The following is a 15,911-nucleotide window of genomic DNA, read 5'->3' on the forward strand; positions in this document are numbered from 1 at the left end:
GATCTGAGATTTTGTTACTCGATTGCGCTTCTAATAAGAGAGTATGAGTGATAAAAGTAGCGATGGTATGCTGGATATGCAAATACGTCGTGATGTGGTGATGCGTCAAATGAAGCGACACAGGGGGAAGGAACGAAGAACACCCGTAGTTGCTGCAAAATATCTCAATTGATATGTATCATATGTTTATAGACAGCCATACAGGCATCATAACTTCATGGGAATCGTAGCAAGAATATGTTCACAGCTTGCTGCCCGCAGACTTGCCGAACTCAATCACCAGTTTACCGAACTGCGTGCCCTTTTTCATGTCCTCGAACAGCCCATCGATTGCGGACAAGTCATCTAACTCGGTCTGCAGAACTCGTGACACGACAGGGTGGATTTTCTTAGCGTTGACGAACTCAATCATCTCCTTGAACTCCTTTCGGGAGCCCATCGTGGAACCGCGGACGTCGATGTTCTTGAGGACAGCAGGCATCGTAAATGGCATCTTAGGAGACACAGTCATTCCATAGACAGAGAGGACACCGCCAGCCTGGAAATGTGAGTACTTTCATCAAGTAATTGAATATATATCCCGTTGTGGCACTCACCTTGAGCAACTTGACGGATTTCTCAACAGAATCACCACCGGCACCATCAATGATGGCATCGAAGTTTCTCTTTCCAGCTGGGAGCATACCCAACAGCTTCTTTTCCCAGCCCTCTTCCTTATAACTGATACCACCGGTCGCACCTAGCTCGACGGCCTTCTGTATTTTCTCCTGGCTCGAGCTCGTCACAAAGACATGCGCACCCCTGGCAACAGCAAACCGCAGTACCATCAGAGCCACACCACCACCGATGCCAGTAATCAAGACAGCAGCACCATCCCCAGAGTTCTTCTCACCAGCCTTGCTAATCAGAGCTCTCCATCCCGTCAAGCCCGTCAGGGGTAGAGCCGCAGCCTCGGCGTCAGAGAGATGCTCAGGGGCCTCCTCGACCTCCGAGTACTCAATAGTGATATATTCCTGCAATGTCCCCTTATCATAAACTTTGGTGCCTCCCATAATCCGGTATCCAGCAGGGTCTTCCGGTCCATCAGGCGAATCCTTCCAACCAACACCGGGGTTCAAGATTACCCGCTTGCCTTGCCATTGTTCTGGGCCGGGGACATTCGGGCCAGTACCGACAACAGTACCGACTCCGTCTGCGAGCAAAGGTACATCGAAAGTCACGCCGGGGTAGAGGTGTTGGCGGAGGAAGAGATCGCGATGGTTGAGCGCCGCGGCGGTCAGTTTCACCAGTAGCTCACCCCCTTGCGGGGAAGGCTTGGGCACGGTGCGCAGGGAGAGCGGGTAGTAGACTTGGCCTGGCTTGCCGGGCTTGCCGTCAATTGGGGATATGTAAATCGCCTTGGACATTATGTTGGATGAATATTGGCAGATATCAAAAAAATAAATTGCCTTTGATGAAAGTCGGGGCGTGCGGGGATGCTTAAAATGCTTATCGATAGCCGAGGTTTCAAGGTTCCAAGGTCGATCCAGGTGTCCGAGACTACATGCTGACAAATTAATGGACATTGGAACCCTGTGACTATATATCCTGATATATTTCAGCCTGCGAAGCTCGAATTGAAACAAGTCGTAACCAAAAATAACCAGGTTCGTACATATTATGTTCGCCTAACACCAGAACGCATAGGGTGTCTTTGGGTAGCTGCTGGTGCTGTTCTATAGTGATATTTCATAGTTATATAATGCCCTTGTGTTGCATCAGCGGAGACCTTGTGTAGGATAGTTGAAATCTGCTATCAGTTGCTAGTTTCGTGTTTTACGTGAATATATATCATAGCCTTACTATACGTCGTATGTGAGATTAGCATGTGAGTAATGGCGACTGATAGCTAGCACCAAATCAAGCACATCGACTCAGAAATGCCTCTAAAAGCAGAAGCCCTTATTTCGGTCCTTTTCCTCTTTCTACCTTCGTCCCGTTGACATCCTGACTCTGACATAACCAGAATATTCTAGGTATCAGATTCCTCTATCAACTTCCAATCTCTCTTATCAGCCATGGCCCCAGGGTAAGCTGTAAAGCCTCGCTCTGCTACTCGCACGCGGCTAGCTGCCAAGAAAGGGATGAAGAGGCTGTCGAAAGAGAATGGAAAATGGAGGGCCCAAAGAAATCATCACATAGGGATATCCAGTGGCTAGCGCTTCCTAGGGTTTTGCGGAGCCGGGGGATTCTAATGCGTGGGTGTATACCGACAGAGGCGATGTCTTCGCGATGTTGCTTAGCGATGACAACGAGAAGGACACAATGAGTATAAATGAGTATACCCTGCATATTTGATATTTTCGACACCCTATAAGTGTGCTTGTATTTAGGGGCTTATATAGAAGTCAAGATACAGAAAAGCATAGGTCAAGCAGAAGCAGTCTATTCATGTCATGCTTTGATAAAGTTATTGGCCACATACCTAGGTACCTATGTGTGCTTCCATATAGGCCATACCTAAAATACTACGATAATGTGGAAGGAAAGTCAAATTTGAACCATATGATATGAAATTGTCAAGCTAGAATAAACGAGCATCCCGAACACCGAACACCCAAGACCGTAAGTTGGACATAGGAACAAGAAGAGCAGACAGATTTTCTGGACCTCTGACACGGAGACGACAGCATTCCAGCGAAGCTCTCCATATCTGGGATTGATACTCAAACAGACCACATACCAGAAAAAGAGAAAGTAGTAAGAGAAAACAGCATGGATCGTCCTTCTATTGAAATCAAACACAACCACCCACTGAATAAAGCCCTGTTCACTTCCTCCCGCAGACCCAGCCAACCCCACACTCGAACTTTGGACGGCAGCGGTGATGAAAAGTACAACGTGTCTCGTCCACCCTGTCATGGTCAGGCATGGCCTGGATGGAGGTCTCGGAAACAGTATCATCGTCATAAGGAGCATAATAGCTGGAGTCATCAGCACGGTACCCATCCATGTAGACACAGCCACAATTCTGGGCACCATGCCTGGGACATATAGGCTTGGGGGAAGGCACTGGCTTTGCGGAAGGCGTCCGCTTGGGAGGCGAAACAGCCTGAGTGTAGGTGCGTTTCGGCTCTGGCTTGGCCCGCGGCTTGTGCTGGGGCTTTTCAATCGACCGGGGAGAGCGCGTTGGGGTTGGCGTTGGTCTCGGCACCGGCGAAGGCACAGGAATCGTAGCTCGGCACAGCTCCGGGTGCCTCTCGCAGTAAGACGCCTTGCGGCAGTGGCGTTGGATTACTGGGCCGGCGCGTGGTGCTGTCACGAGCGACGCACGCGGGGAGTGGTATCTCTGGCCTGGCGTCGCAGTTGTGCTGGGAGGGGGTGTGTGGCCCTCGCCGTGGAATTTCTCCAACTGGAGATGGCGCTCTGGTTCGCGTGTTGAGATGCGGTGACCGCGGCGTCTTTTGGGCAGTTCATAGTCGGAAAAATCACTGCTGTTCGGTGTGGTGGGACGTGTGTCGTTGGAACGACGCTCGTGTCTTGTTGAGTGACGGCTACCGTAGCGTTTTGTGGCTGATTCTGAGCTGGAATATCCACTGCTGCTTGGTATGATCGGGAGTGTCTCTCGCGAGTGACATTCACACAAGCATATCACTTTCTCCACCTGAGGAGAGGGCCCGGGCTCGCGTCTGATAGCGTGACATCCTCCGCAGCATACTATGACTGACTCGGAAACAGAGGAGTAAGAGTCGCTTTGGGATTGGGAGCGTGTCCCGTGGGAGCGAAGCTCGCATGTGTTGGTGCAGGTGCAAGGTGTATTTTCTGTAATGGGAGATGGTGATGGACACCGACTGTGGGCACAAGGTTCAATCTCAGGTCCGTAGCGAACTAGCCTGATTCCCCTGCTTCGAGAGTGTCTCTTGTCCATTGGCTCACCAGCGAAGTACCAGCCGAATTGTGGATCGACGGGCTTGGATCGACCGCTGAACATGGACCGCCCCATATTCTTTGATCAAAGGCGATGAGGGCTTGGGGACCGGAAGACACAAGAGAGAAACGACCTTTGTTGTGCAAGAAAGCTTATAGTTCATAGGATGACGTGGATTGTCTTGGAGAGAAAGAACTGTGAAAAGGGAATTGCCGGAGACGGGGATGCCCATTTTATAGGGTCTTGACAACATCTGTGAAGCTCTAAGAATGAGCCCATCGTATCAATTTGGGCTAAAGCATTCATTGTGTCGTCTTGCGTTGTCTCTGTGTGACTCTTGAAGTGAGCAAATCTCAGAAAGCATTGTCTGGTATAGAATGAAGCATCAAAGGACAAACAGGGACAGTAGAGGTCTACAAAGGGCGACACAATGATCCAGCCCTATTGGCAGGTACAACTGGATAATGGGATTCTTAACCCAACCGGATTCCAGCCTGAATGTAAAGATATAAGACCGTTGAACCTTTTTAAGACAGGGCATGTTTGCCCAGTATTGCAAGAGGTTGGCTAGAAAGGGATGGTATTGGATGCATTTCAACCCCCTCTATTGCATTTGTGGAACGTCTAGACACTCTCCTTTGTGTGCTTAGACAAAATCAAGTCAAAAGAAGCCAAAGGAAGCCAACACAAGCCAAAATAAGCCAATCCCTCACTGTCAAACTGTCTGAAAAGCAGTTGAACTTCCAATCAAAAGAGGAGCGTGGCTTTTGTGGGGAATACACGTCTAGCCTGTTGTTGCCACATCTCTCTGTTTGCGTCAAGCCACCTAACTGCATACGTCCTTGCTAGTTGTCTATAGTATTTTTGAGTTGGAGGAAAGTAGTATTCTGGTTCAAATCTCACCCTGGTTATTTGTAGTCACCATTATCATCTTTTCGTACAGCGTCTCTTTTCTTTGCTATAAAGGTGTCTAAAGCAAGGTAGAAGATACACCTGGCAGAGTATGAAGACACAGTGTTGTGCGTGTATCGGATACTTGCTCTTGGCGGTATGTAATTGGTTGTTCCACCAATACACTGAACTCCCCACTCTTTGACGGCAAATCACGCGACCACCGGCAATACAATACCGTGTATTTACAACAAGGCACGCGTATTGCCACGCCCACCGCTTAATCATTTTTGCTCCAGGAAACTTCCCAAGCGAAATCGAAACTCGATCTCTCTCTTTTCTCGACCTTGTTAGTCTGGCGCTCGCATATCTGCATTACTTTTCTCACAGCTCCCCGCTTCTTCGATTGACTAGCTCCTAGCTGTCATCCTTCAACTCTACACCAATTTTCCAATCTCGTGTCTTGCAACTTATCCGTTCGCATCACACATTCTCTTGCAAGCCCGCCACAGGTCTCGCGATAACTATCTCAGAATCGGTTTTTACGTGGGGGATCAACATCCGACCATAAAAGCCTCTTTACCACAATGCCTACACCACTTCCATCGAGTTTCGCTTCGGCCGCTGCTGGTAACACCCAGGACCCCAACCGGAGGGGGATGGTTCGACTAGCGGAGAATGGTATGCAGACACTGTTTCACCTTCCCCAAACCCCTCCATTAGCTGTGTTTTGGCAGACCTGGTCCAATATCGTTCCGTGCTGTTGTGGCCGTCAATGTTTTGAGCTCGAGATATCCGATGCTAACCTTTAATGCCTATTAGGTCCCGAAACCGCATGAACGGAGCTACGCAGACCTTCCGCCGTCCTTCTGTTGCTACCACCCCATCTCACCACCGGGATAGTAGCCAGCCTGCATCTGCCTCGACATCCACGGCCGGCGGCGCGTACATCCCTCCACACCTGAGCTCAAATACTTCTAACATTGCACGGAATGGGGACGCCCGGTACTCCAAGGATCAACTTCTAGAGCTGTATAAAACACAGCGGGAGGAGGGTACCTTGAGCAAGAACGTGGAGGAATACTTCGTGGCCGACTGGGACCCTCACACTGTGTCAGCTCCTGTGAATGGAGCATGGGGGAAGCGGGATGACCACAAGAACAACTCTGCGGGGCCCGAGGTTTGCTGGGATCACGGTGGCCAGGTGGAACCCCTCGGAATCACGGGTATGACGGAGGATGAGAAAGAGGTTTGTGTTCTGTGCTTTCAGGTCTGAGTGAGTGCTCTTACTAAAAAGCTTAATAGATGTTCTCTGCTTCTGTCAACTCCCCTCTGAAGCCACCTCCCACAAACGCCGCGAAGGAAAACATCATCCCGGGAACTGGAGGTCGCAAATCTTCGATCTCTTATCCTCAGGGCCATATGAATAACTATACCACCTCCTCCCCAACCGCCGGTCGCCCGGGTCCCCGACGCCGGGAAACGGGAGAATCGATTGGCAACCCCATGTCTCCTACCGGTCCCAACTCCCGATTTTTCCGCGATGAGGCCAATACCTCTACTCCTCCACCTGCCCTGTTGCGTCGCAAAACTGATTTCCGAGAACCCAACCCGAAGGTGGATGAGAAGGCCAAGGAGGGCAAGGAGGACCCTGCCTCTCCCTTTGGCTCTCTGAAGCGCAGCTCCACCAATCCTATCAATACGGGCGTTAGTGGACCAAACTCCCCCTGGGGTTCGGCCTCCCATAATGCCAATTTCTCTCCGATGGGTGCCTTTGGAGCTTTCTCTCTTGGTTCTGGCTCTGGCTCTGGCACTCCCACGGCTGAAAAGAAACCAGGATACGGAAGTCTCCGCGGAGAGAGCAGATTCAAGGGTTTGCTGTCCAAGGATAGCTCTGAAGATATTGCTAGCTCCGCCAAGGAAAAGCCCACAGGTAACCTTGAACGTCTTGCTGAAAACGACAGTGACGGGCGTTCGCAGTCGCCCTGGGGAGATGCCGTCAAGACTCGTGTCAACCGAAGCGAAACTAATCCGTTCGACGAGCCTCGCAGTGGCAGCGCCGCTCTTGGCGGTTCTCAGGATGTTGAAGGTCCCGCTCAATCTGATCTTGGATTTGGCGCATTCGGCATGACCTCGAGCATTCCTGGATTCCGAGAGTTGATGCAAAGCCAGGAGAACTCGCGGAACCCCACTCCCAGCCTCCTCCAGGGCCACGAGCCAAATAGTCCAACCAACACTAATCCCTACCAGAGCCCGCATGGTGACCGTCATGGCGAACGTGCAGAACCCGAAGATGTCGACACCGACGGATCGGATATCCAGCCCGCCCAGCATCCCGGAATCAGCGGACTTCGGGATCCTTCCAACCCCTTCGGCTCGATGAGACGGGTTGGCTCAGGAATCGATCTTCCCACTGTGGACCGCAGCCAGAACTCCAGTGTCAATGCCAACCGCACTTTCTCTGGTCTCGGTGGTCTGGGTGGTCTGTCTTCCCTGGGTGGAGCCTCAGCTTGGTCATCTGGTGCTGCCGTCGGCACGCCCACTCGTGAGCGTTCCGCATTTGTTGGCGGTTTCGGTGACCCGATCTTTGGCTCTATGGGCGATCTTCAGTCTCCTAGCTTGTCAACTCTCGGTGGAGGTGGTCTATTTAGCCCCCATGCCGGTATGACTGGTTCTGGAAGCATCGGCCGATCAAGCAAACTCGGTGCCCTGTTCTCTTCCATGCATGACGAGCAAGGCAGACCCGATTCTGTGGGCCTAGATGGACTCGACCCCTCGCAAGGCGACAAGGCGGGTCAGGCAAGCCATCCTGGCTCAACGCCTGCTTCGCAAACACCCGTCTCGGCCGTTGGCTCTATTCCAAACCTGGCTGGTCATGATATTCCTTCTAGTCAAACCCCTGGCGCAGGCATCCCTGCTTCTCAGCAGCGTACCATGGTCATGCCGGATAGGATGCGTTGGATCTACCGGGATCCGCAAGGCAATATCCAAGGCCCGTGGACTGGACTCGAAATGCACGATTGGTTCAAGGCAGGCTTCTTCAGCCCAGACTTGCAAATCAAGAAGCTTGAGGACACCGAGTTTGAGCCGCTAGCTCAGCTAGTGAGACGCATTGGGAACTCACGCGAGCCATTCCTTGTGCCCCAGATTGGCCTTCCACATGGCCCAGAACCGACTGTCGCCCAGTGGACTAACACGACCGCTGGATCTGCTCAGCCTCCCTTCCCGGGTAGTTTCCCAAGCTTTGGCACTACCTTGACAGCCGAGCAGCAGAATGCGCTCGAGCGACGCAAGCAGGAAGAACAGTACCTGATGGCTCGACAGAAGGAGCACCTGGCCCAGCAGCAGGCCATTATGAAGCAAATGGCTCCCCCTGGTGCTCCCTCATCCTCCATGAACCCACCGCTGCAGCATCAGTCTAGCGCGCATAGCCTTCAAAGCCAGCCTAGCTTCTCAAGCATTACTTCACCCGTTGGCTACCAGCCATCTCCGATCCAGGCTCCCATGCAGCAGCAGTCCCAAGGCGTCCCTGGATTCTTCGATGGTGTTGCACCGAGACAGGGCGGTTTGAACGTAGGACCTGGAATGCTGGGAACGGATTTCGGCAGCCAGGATCAACTCCCCGCTCTACTTGATCGCCTGAACGTCGGCCGCCAGGATCCGTTTGCCTTTGGTAGTGCTGGTTCATTCTCCGGCCGTCAGCCTGATAACTTCTTGCAGTCCCAGCAGGTTAGTCAAATGCTTCAGGATCGTGCTCAGCTTCAGCAAGAGCAGGAAGACTTCGACAAGGCCCATGAAGATGATCCATTTGATCAGCACGCTCGCGAGGAGCGTCTTCGCCAATTCCATGCTCTTCGTGCCCAGGAAGGGGAGATGGGCATGCGCACCGCCGAAGGTCTGCCTACCCACCCTGCCGCTGCATCTCAGCAACTCGAAGCCGAGGTTGCAGCCGAGATGGAGGAGGCAGCTCAACAGTTGACCGACTCTGTTACTGGTTCTGAGCCTCTTACTCTGTCCCAGCAAGTTCACAAGGCTGCTTCTGCTCAACGCCAGCAGCAGGAACAGGAACAGAGCCATGGCCCTTCTGAATCGGTCTGGGGAAACAAGGTTGACCACGCCATGCCCCAGCCTTTCCCTCCCCCACCCTCCGCGTCGCCTCTCCCTGCACCCACCGCCCAGCGTAACCGCCAAAACGTCGCCGAGTCTCTGGCCACTGGCTCCCGCTCCCAGACTCAGACTCCCGTCGACGCTGCGCCTACCTCTGTCGCACCATGGGCCAAGGAGGCAAATGACTTGCCCAAGGGCCCCTCTCTCAAGGAGATCCAGGAAGCCGAGGCTCGTACGGCCGCCCAACGTGAGGAAGTCGCCGCTGCGGCACGCCGTGCTCAATTCCTCGCCGAGCAAGAGCGTCTCAGCCAAGCACAGGCACAGGCAGCCCCTGGCCTTCCCTCGTCAGCGAACTGGGCTAGCGCTGGATCTCCGGCCACCCCTGCCTCGACCGGCTCCCCTTGGGCCACCAAGACCCAGCCCACACCGGCCGCTACTGGCGCCAAGAAGACTCTTGCTCAGATCCAGAAGGAAGAGGAAGCCCGCAAGAACCGCGCGGCTGCTGCTGCCGCCGCCGCCATGGCTGCGACCCCAAGCCCTCCCGTGCCCTCCTCTGCCGGAAAGCGCTATGCCGATCTTGCTAGCAAGGGCCCTGCTCCCTCCGCCCCCGCTAGCCAGGGATCCAGCGCCTGGACCACCGTCGGTGCCAGTGGCAAGGTCAAGGGCGCACCAACTGCGCCGCCCCTGGGACCCCGCACAGCCAGCGGAACCGTCCCAGTTTCGCCTCTTATCTCCAAGCCCCGCCCTGTCGCCACTACCCGTACCGTGACCAGCGGCAGCACCCCGCAGTCCAACCCCAACCAGGCTGTTGAGGAGTTCACCAAGTGGGCTACTCTGGCTCTGAGCAAAGGGTTGAACAGCAGCATCAATGGTGAGTTTCGTTGTCTTCAATTTAATTCACATAGTTTCCGTACTAACATCCCGCCTCTAGTCGACGATTTCGTTCAGCAATTGCTCTTCCTGCCCGCCGAGGCCGAGATCATCTCAGACTCCGTCTACGCCAACTCCCAGACTCTGGACGGCCGCCGCTTCGCGGAGGAATTCATCCGCCGCCGCAAGCTTGCCGATAAGGGCATTGTGGACCCTGTCTCGCCCAGTGCTTTCGGAGAGCAGAAGAACGGCGGTGGCTGGAGCGAGGTTGCCAAGAAGGGCTCCGCTGCTACCGTTGCAGCTGCTGCTCAACGCGAGGAAGAGGCTGCCAGCTCTGCGTTCAAGGTTGTCGCTCCCCGTAAGAAGGGCAAGCGGTAAAGGTGTGCATTGCATTTTCTATCCTAGCCTTGCGGATTAGTCGAATCGGATCTGTTGTTTCCATTTATGTGAGATAGATGTCCATGTTCGTTGCGTGCCTTCGCTGTGTGTATCTGCATCATACTCCTAGCAGCATTGATATCGGTTCTGAATTGTGCATGTTTTTCTGTAGAGAGTTACCTGCCTTGTAGCACTATCCCTAGATCCTGCAAGCATGTATATGGACTTGGTCACTACTTCTGATTGTGAGAGCTGGTACATGTATGTCCTATGGACTTTACAAGGTGAGATTACCTTCCAAAATCCACATCATCTTCCACCGTTTGAAGTACATAGTACCAGTTCTGAGTCGATAACACCACTACAGTGTTGTGTTGTTTTAGCCATGTACACAGCATCTAAGCTTTTCATTTCACACTGTACAACAGGAGCTTTTGGAAGGACTAGATTTCAATATCTAATGCGCCTTAGCTCCGTTTAATCTCAAACTCCCACTACATATTATTTCATGAATCTGCTAAATACCAAGATATAATTTAGCGATTCATTTGTCCCCTTTCGCTAGGTCTAGTTGGACGCAACACCTCCATTTCAATTCGGCTTCTTTCACTTCTCATACAGGCGATGACATGTTTCCCAGTTAATGGTTAAGGAATAATAAATAGTTATGCATACATTTCCTTACTCAACTATCAACTGGGGTAAATAGCAATCTTCTGCCTGTCATAACAATGTATAGGACCACAGCCCACGGCGGCAATCCTCGTCGCCCGTCTTCTCGCCTATCCCGAGACCAGGTTAAGTATTTAATGCGGAGAAGGTAAAGAAATAGCAGGATGTCTGTACAGCGTGACGCGGTATTGCGGTAAAAGCGGCAATCCTCTCTATCACAGTATTGACGGCATACGAGGTATTCAAATAGATACGGACATAGGCCAACGCATAACATATACCTAGCCAGTATGAAATTAGCGGCCGGTAATGCAAAATAAGAGTTATATAGGGCTCGTACATGATATTGTACTTGTGATTAAAGAACCCAATCCTTTCCAGAAAGCGCTCCAGCCATGGGACTTGACGGGGGCGAGGGTCATCCTTCGCCCGTATTTGTTGATTCAATATCTGCGAGTAGTCGGGGTGTTTTTCCAAGTCCATTGTGGATCCTGAAAGGCTCTGTAGGCTGGGCAAGGCTTGGGATAGATGTTGCTGGAATCGAGGCTGTGTTTTGAGTGTTGGGAAGAAGAACAGAGCCTAGTATTACTCCTATCACGATCTGCAGCAAAATATCTTCTGTTTCTGGTTTTAGAGGACATGGGTACGGACTAGACTCGGTATATCGGGGTTTGAATTGATCCGGTTCAATACTACCTACATATTTAGTACTAGTTACATAGAAGGTTAGCTTCATAGTATCATATCTAGATGAATTGAAATGTATTCGACAAATAGTGGTGCAGAAAGAGAAGATCAAGCGTGGCATCGTGGTAGTACAAATATGAGGGTCAATATCATCCGGCAGCCTGGTTGAAAGCATATACAATCTTCCTAGACTTGCTGACCTGGACTTGCGGGCCATAGTCTGATTCGATGGACTATCACTGGTTTATGTTATTCGTTCCGTCTTGTATGTCTTATTGCTTTCTGGCTCGGACGGTCGTTTCGTGCCGCATCTAACGACACCATTCAGTTCATCGGACAGAGTCGAGATCCCAGGCGAGCACAGGAGACTAGGAGCCACTAGCTCAGCCGTGATGCGGTCCGCAAAGGTGTTGTAAGGCTTGTATGGGAGTTTCCTTCGTCGAATAGTAGGCCATTTTGTATATTTGGTGGCAGTTGTCGGGCTTCTGAGCGCTCCAAGAAGTTCAGCGGAGATTTCAGCCTCGTAAAGATGGATGTATTCCTTGTCGCACAGGTTGGTTACAAGAAGACGCGACTAGATGCCGAAAAGTTAGAGTTCCCGAGGCAAGAAGAACAAGCCTGATTGAAGATAGACATACCGTGTAAATTGCTGGCTTCGGCAACTCAACCTTGCGCTCTTGGAGTTGTGCAAGAGCTAGCAAGATACACACGAAATATGGATCCTCTGTCCATTCCTTCGGTTGGATTTGAGCCAGTCGTTTTTCGAGGATACGTTGACCGATCCAATTGAGAGTTCCCCTGGGGCCTGGACAAGGCTCGAATTTGTCTGTACGGCCTCCGTTGACACTTGTATAGTGCAGGTAGCTTACCAACGGAAACAAGCCTTTGCCAAAATGTGCGTCCGACTGTCCTTGGCGATAGAACACAGTATGTCTTGGCCGATGGACAGGTTTGTCTGTGAAGTAGAATTGAGGTCCTTTGCTGCTCAGCGAAATTGTCAGTCACTTTTTGTGTACTTGTTAGACATTGTATTTCACGCGATATCTTACCGAAGTGTTTTAAATGGGCGTCCCTTCCCGACAAGAATGTTGACAAGGCAGCGATACTTTACGGCAGCAATGGGGTATGTTGCAAGCTGCTCTGCATTGCTGGGTAACTTTGGGCAAGGCCTTTCGTCATCGTCGGTCTTGCAGTCGTCCTGGGTTGATTCTGTGCTGGCTGTGTCGGCGTCCTCAAATCGACAACCCACTAGTTTAAGGTGGCGATAAGTCCATAAGAGTGGATCTACAAAAAGATCACGATGATGGTCGAGCAGTTCACGAAGAGGCTTCGGGTTAGTGTCCATTTGTGAGAACGAGAACATTGACAATGGCCCAGGTTGTATAGTGGACCTTCAAGGCTCGGAACTGCCAGGGGCTTGCTACCTCTTCACATGTACAGGTCCAATAAAAGCCCAGAGAAAGCGTCACCGCGTCTGGAAGAGATAAATCACGTAATGAGATTCGGGGGAAAACTCTGGAGGGGAGAAATGGCAAAGATATTTGATGTTCATGGATTGAGGGGGTGTCTGCATCTCCCGTAAAAAGGGTTTCTCCAAGTCGGGTGCATTGATGCTCCAATCCATGCTGACCCTGTCCTTCTTTTCACCCGACAATCATTCGTTCTCTTTTTCGTTTCATTCTAGTAGATTTCTTTCCTTGCATGACATTGCTCAACTTGGAGAGCAAATCACCCCGCCTTTCTTCCCACTCCTACCTCTCGTCGCCTCATGACAAAACAGGGGCCTTCACACCTACATATGTACCTAGATATAATTACATGAAAATTCCTTCGAACTACACGTTTTCCACGCTCTGTGTTCCCCCGCTTCTACAGCCCTTTCCAGCCGCCCGAGTATTGTCCGCTCTTCTGCTCCCATTAGCCGCTTTTTCGCGTCTGGCGAAGCCCGCGTTTATACCACCACATTTCGGGAATACCATTACCACACTTTCAACAATGGTATCCTCGAAACGTGATCCCACAATTGATGCCGGTCAGTATGCGGCAGACCGGCTTGAGAAGCTCCTTGACGAGGACGGATTCAAAAAATGGGGCTTTGTGATCTATCTGATCTATCGATGCACATACCAAAACAATACTGACCGGCAGAATTTTATGGATCACTTCGTGAGCGCCGTCCCAAGATACCTTGAGTTTTATAATGGCCTTGATCTCCTCGACACATCCACCACAACCGTCTTGGAAGACCCCCTCCTTTGAGGGTGCGACAGTCGATGACTGGGAAGCGTACTATGTTCGGCCCCCGGAGATTGTGCATACCGTAAGCTATAAGGGCGAGTAACTTATCGAAAAAATCTAGTAGTTAATGACTCTAATTTTTTTAACCTATAGGAGTAGCGTAGAGTATAGGAGAGGCTTATCGGGGGAGATACTTATTCCTTATAAACCGTTCTATTTATCGGAATACTAGAATATCGTCTAAAGCCGGATCGAGTAGTAATAGAAGTTTATTATAATTTCCGGAATAGTTAAGGTGTTATAGACATGCCAGTCACCAATCAATACCCCGTAGTTGCACCAATAGGCCATCGAGAGCTAACCAAGTTCAGGAGATGGTTTTAACCATACTCCCTTTAGGGCTCTATCTATGTTGGATGCGTGCGATGATTGAGTTACTAGAACAGCCAGTTGAAAAGTAAGTTAGCTGCAGATGCTGTGTTCCCTTCTGGAATCATGCAGTCGAGATAGAGAGGGATGACACCCTGCATGCCCTTCATGCATTGGATGCATTTTTTTTTTCGTGTAGAGAAATGTACACAATGCAGTGGTTGTGCCTATGACTGGCTGTTGGGTATCTCTTATAGACCCCATGACTTATAGGCGTGGCCGACGAATCCTTGACCCGGACAAAACATCTGGCTTGAACAGAAGAGAAAATACTAAAGGCCATGGACCGTGTTGAAGAACTTAAAGTAGATTCCATGATGCTAAAAGAACGCTGCAGAAACTGGCTAAATAGTGCAAAATACAGATCATAACAGTCGTCGCTAAGTTCCACCCCTTTTTACACACGTCGCTGTCATAGACAGATCATAAATAAGATAAAGCAACACAAATCAAGTACAGTACTCACCACTCCACGCCTAATTGCGGATATAATGAGCAAGGATAGGATTGTTTCAGACTGGACTCTGCAATGCGACTCGCCTTCGACCGAAGGGCCCACACAGCGTCTTGATTCCCATCCAGGGCGTGTTGATTGGGCTATCCATCCCAGTATACAGGAATAGATCGTATAGCAACCCCCCGAATGTGCAACCTAATATTGGTGCAACCATGGGAATCTAATAGGAAAACATCCGTAAGCCGGGCAAGTCCCCAAAGTTTGGTCCATGTGATGTTCACACAAAACATACCCAGAAGTAGTAGTCCCCCGCAGCCCATACTTCATGCCCATATCCAATCATGTAGGAGGTCAGCCGAGGCCCAAAGTCCCGTGCCAAGTTAATAGCATATCCAGTCTCCCATCCAAAGCACGCGCCAATTCCAAAGACAACGAAGAATAGCGCCAGAGGTGTCAGCGCCCCGGCGCCTAGATTGCCGTCATCTTTCAGAGCAAATATCATGAACATCAAGACCGCACTGGCAAGGAACTCCGAGAAGAATTGTCCTGCTTTTGTCATGAATTCTGCTGGGTAGGTGCAGAAGATGCCGCCTGTTGCCGTCGTCGAGTAGCCGGGGACTGTGCGGATATTTGGCCCGCCCTCGTAGACGTTGATGGCTGACTTATAGTTGCCGTACACAATGGCCGCACCGCACATTGCACCGAGGACCTGGGCTAGTGCGTACACCGGGAATTTGCGCCAGGGAAAGCCGCGGAGGACGCAGTTTGCAAATGTCACGGCGGGGTTGATGTGGCCTCCTGATGCCCCGCTGGCGTATACTCCGAGCATGACGCCCAGTCTGTTAAATGAGATTGGTTAGAGCAGAGTATGGAATTGTGATCGATAAAGGAGAAGAGCCTTACCCCCATCCCCAAGAAATAGATTGGTAGTCACCCTTCTGACCATGACTGAGTAGGACCTGAGCAACGACCCCGTCCCCAAATAAAATCAGGATCATCGTCCCAAAGAACTCTGAGAACGCTTCATGGCAGTACTCCCGCACTTTAAACCACACTAGGGGGCGAGTATAAGGGCTTTCGACTTCAGGGTTGATATGGTGGATAGCCGTTTCGTTCTTGTCCGTCAGACACAGCGAGCCACAGCCGCTGTCATGAGTAGCGGAGGAGAGAGTTTCACGGTGTACTTTTGACATTGAATCAAGCTCAAGCTCTTTCCAGGTGGCCATCGAAGGGAGAACCTAAGCCCCGGAAGCCAGGGTTGGGGCTTCGAGTTGA

General features: G+C 51.2%; 7 protein-coding genes across 7 annotated transcripts; 3 read left to right on the plus strand and 4 right to left on the minus strand.

Moving 5' to 3' along the window:
- Positions 1-241: 241 nt before the first annotated feature.
- On the minus strand, positions 242-1,406 carry N7489_010756 (putative alcohol dehydrogenase; the record flags this gene model as incomplete). The annotated part of the gene is made up of 2 exons (XM_056716505.1): positions 242-538; positions 597-1,406. 2 exons carry the CDS (start codon positions 1,404-1,406, stop codon positions 242-244), a joined length of 1,107 nt encoding a protein of 368 aa, XP_056564127.1.
- A 1,403-nt stretch (positions 1,407-2,809) lies between these two features.
- On the minus strand, positions 2,810-3,982 carry N7489_010757 (uncharacterized protein; the record flags this gene model as incomplete). The annotated part of the gene is made up of 1 exon (XM_056716506.1): positions 2,810-3,982. One exon carries the CDS (start codon positions 3,980-3,982, stop codon positions 2,810-2,812), a length of 1,173 nt encoding a protein of 390 aa, XP_056564128.1.
- A 941-nt stretch (positions 3,983-4,923) lies between these two features.
- N7489_010758 (uncharacterized protein) lies at positions 4,924-5,219 on the plus strand (the record flags this gene model as incomplete). The annotated part of the gene is made up of 2 exons (XM_056716507.1): positions 4,924-5,059; positions 5,098-5,219. Coding segments are annotated over 2 exons (258 nt in total), but the record flags the coding sequence as incomplete, so codon positions are not given.
- A 166-nt stretch (positions 5,220-5,385) lies between these two features.
- On the plus strand, positions 5,386-10,153 carry N7489_010759 (GYF domain-containing protein; the record flags this gene model as incomplete). The annotated part of the gene is made up of 4 exons (XM_056716508.1): positions 5,386-5,479; positions 5,644-6,047; positions 6,104-9,776; positions 9,837-10,153. The coding sequence occupies 4 exons, from the start codon at positions 5,386-5,388 to the stop codon at positions 10,151-10,153; spliced, it is 4,488 nt and encodes a 1,495-aa protein (XP_056564130.1).
- Positions 10,154-11,756: 1,603 nt separating this feature from the next.
- N7489_010760 (uncharacterized protein) lies at positions 11,757-12,857 on the minus strand (the record flags this gene model as incomplete). Its single annotated transcript, XM_056716509.1, has 3 exons — positions 11,757-12,086; positions 12,151-12,493; positions 12,562-12,857. The coding sequence occupies 3 exons, from the start codon at positions 12,855-12,857 to the stop codon at positions 11,757-11,759; spliced, it is 969 nt and encodes a 322-aa protein (XP_056564131.1).
- Positions 12,858-13,507: 650 nt separating this feature from the next.
- N7489_010761 (uncharacterized protein) lies at positions 13,508-13,771 on the plus strand (the record flags this gene model as incomplete). Its single annotated transcript, XM_056716510.1, has 1 exon — positions 13,508-13,771. The coding sequence occupies one exon, from the start codon at positions 13,508-13,510 to the stop codon at positions 13,769-13,771; it is 264 nt and encodes an 87-aa protein (XP_056564132.1).
- Positions 13,772-14,913: 1,142 nt separating this feature from the next.
- On the minus strand, positions 14,914-15,862 carry N7489_010762 (MIP/aquaporin family protein; the record flags this gene model as incomplete). The annotated part of the gene is made up of 2 exons (XM_056716511.1): positions 14,914-15,475; positions 15,540-15,862. 2 exons carry the CDS (start codon positions 15,860-15,862, stop codon positions 14,914-14,916), a joined length of 885 nt encoding a protein of 294 aa, XP_056564133.1.
- Between the last annotated feature and the right edge of the window lie 49 nt (positions 15,863-15,911).

Source organism: Penicillium chrysogenum (assembly GCF_028827035.1).
Source record: "Penicillium chrysogenum strain IBT 35668 chromosome Unknown utg000005l_segment0_segment0, whole genome shotgun sequence".
Taxonomy (NCBI): Eukaryota; Fungi; Ascomycota; class Eurotiomycetes; order Eurotiales; family Aspergillaceae; genus Penicillium; species Penicillium chrysogenum.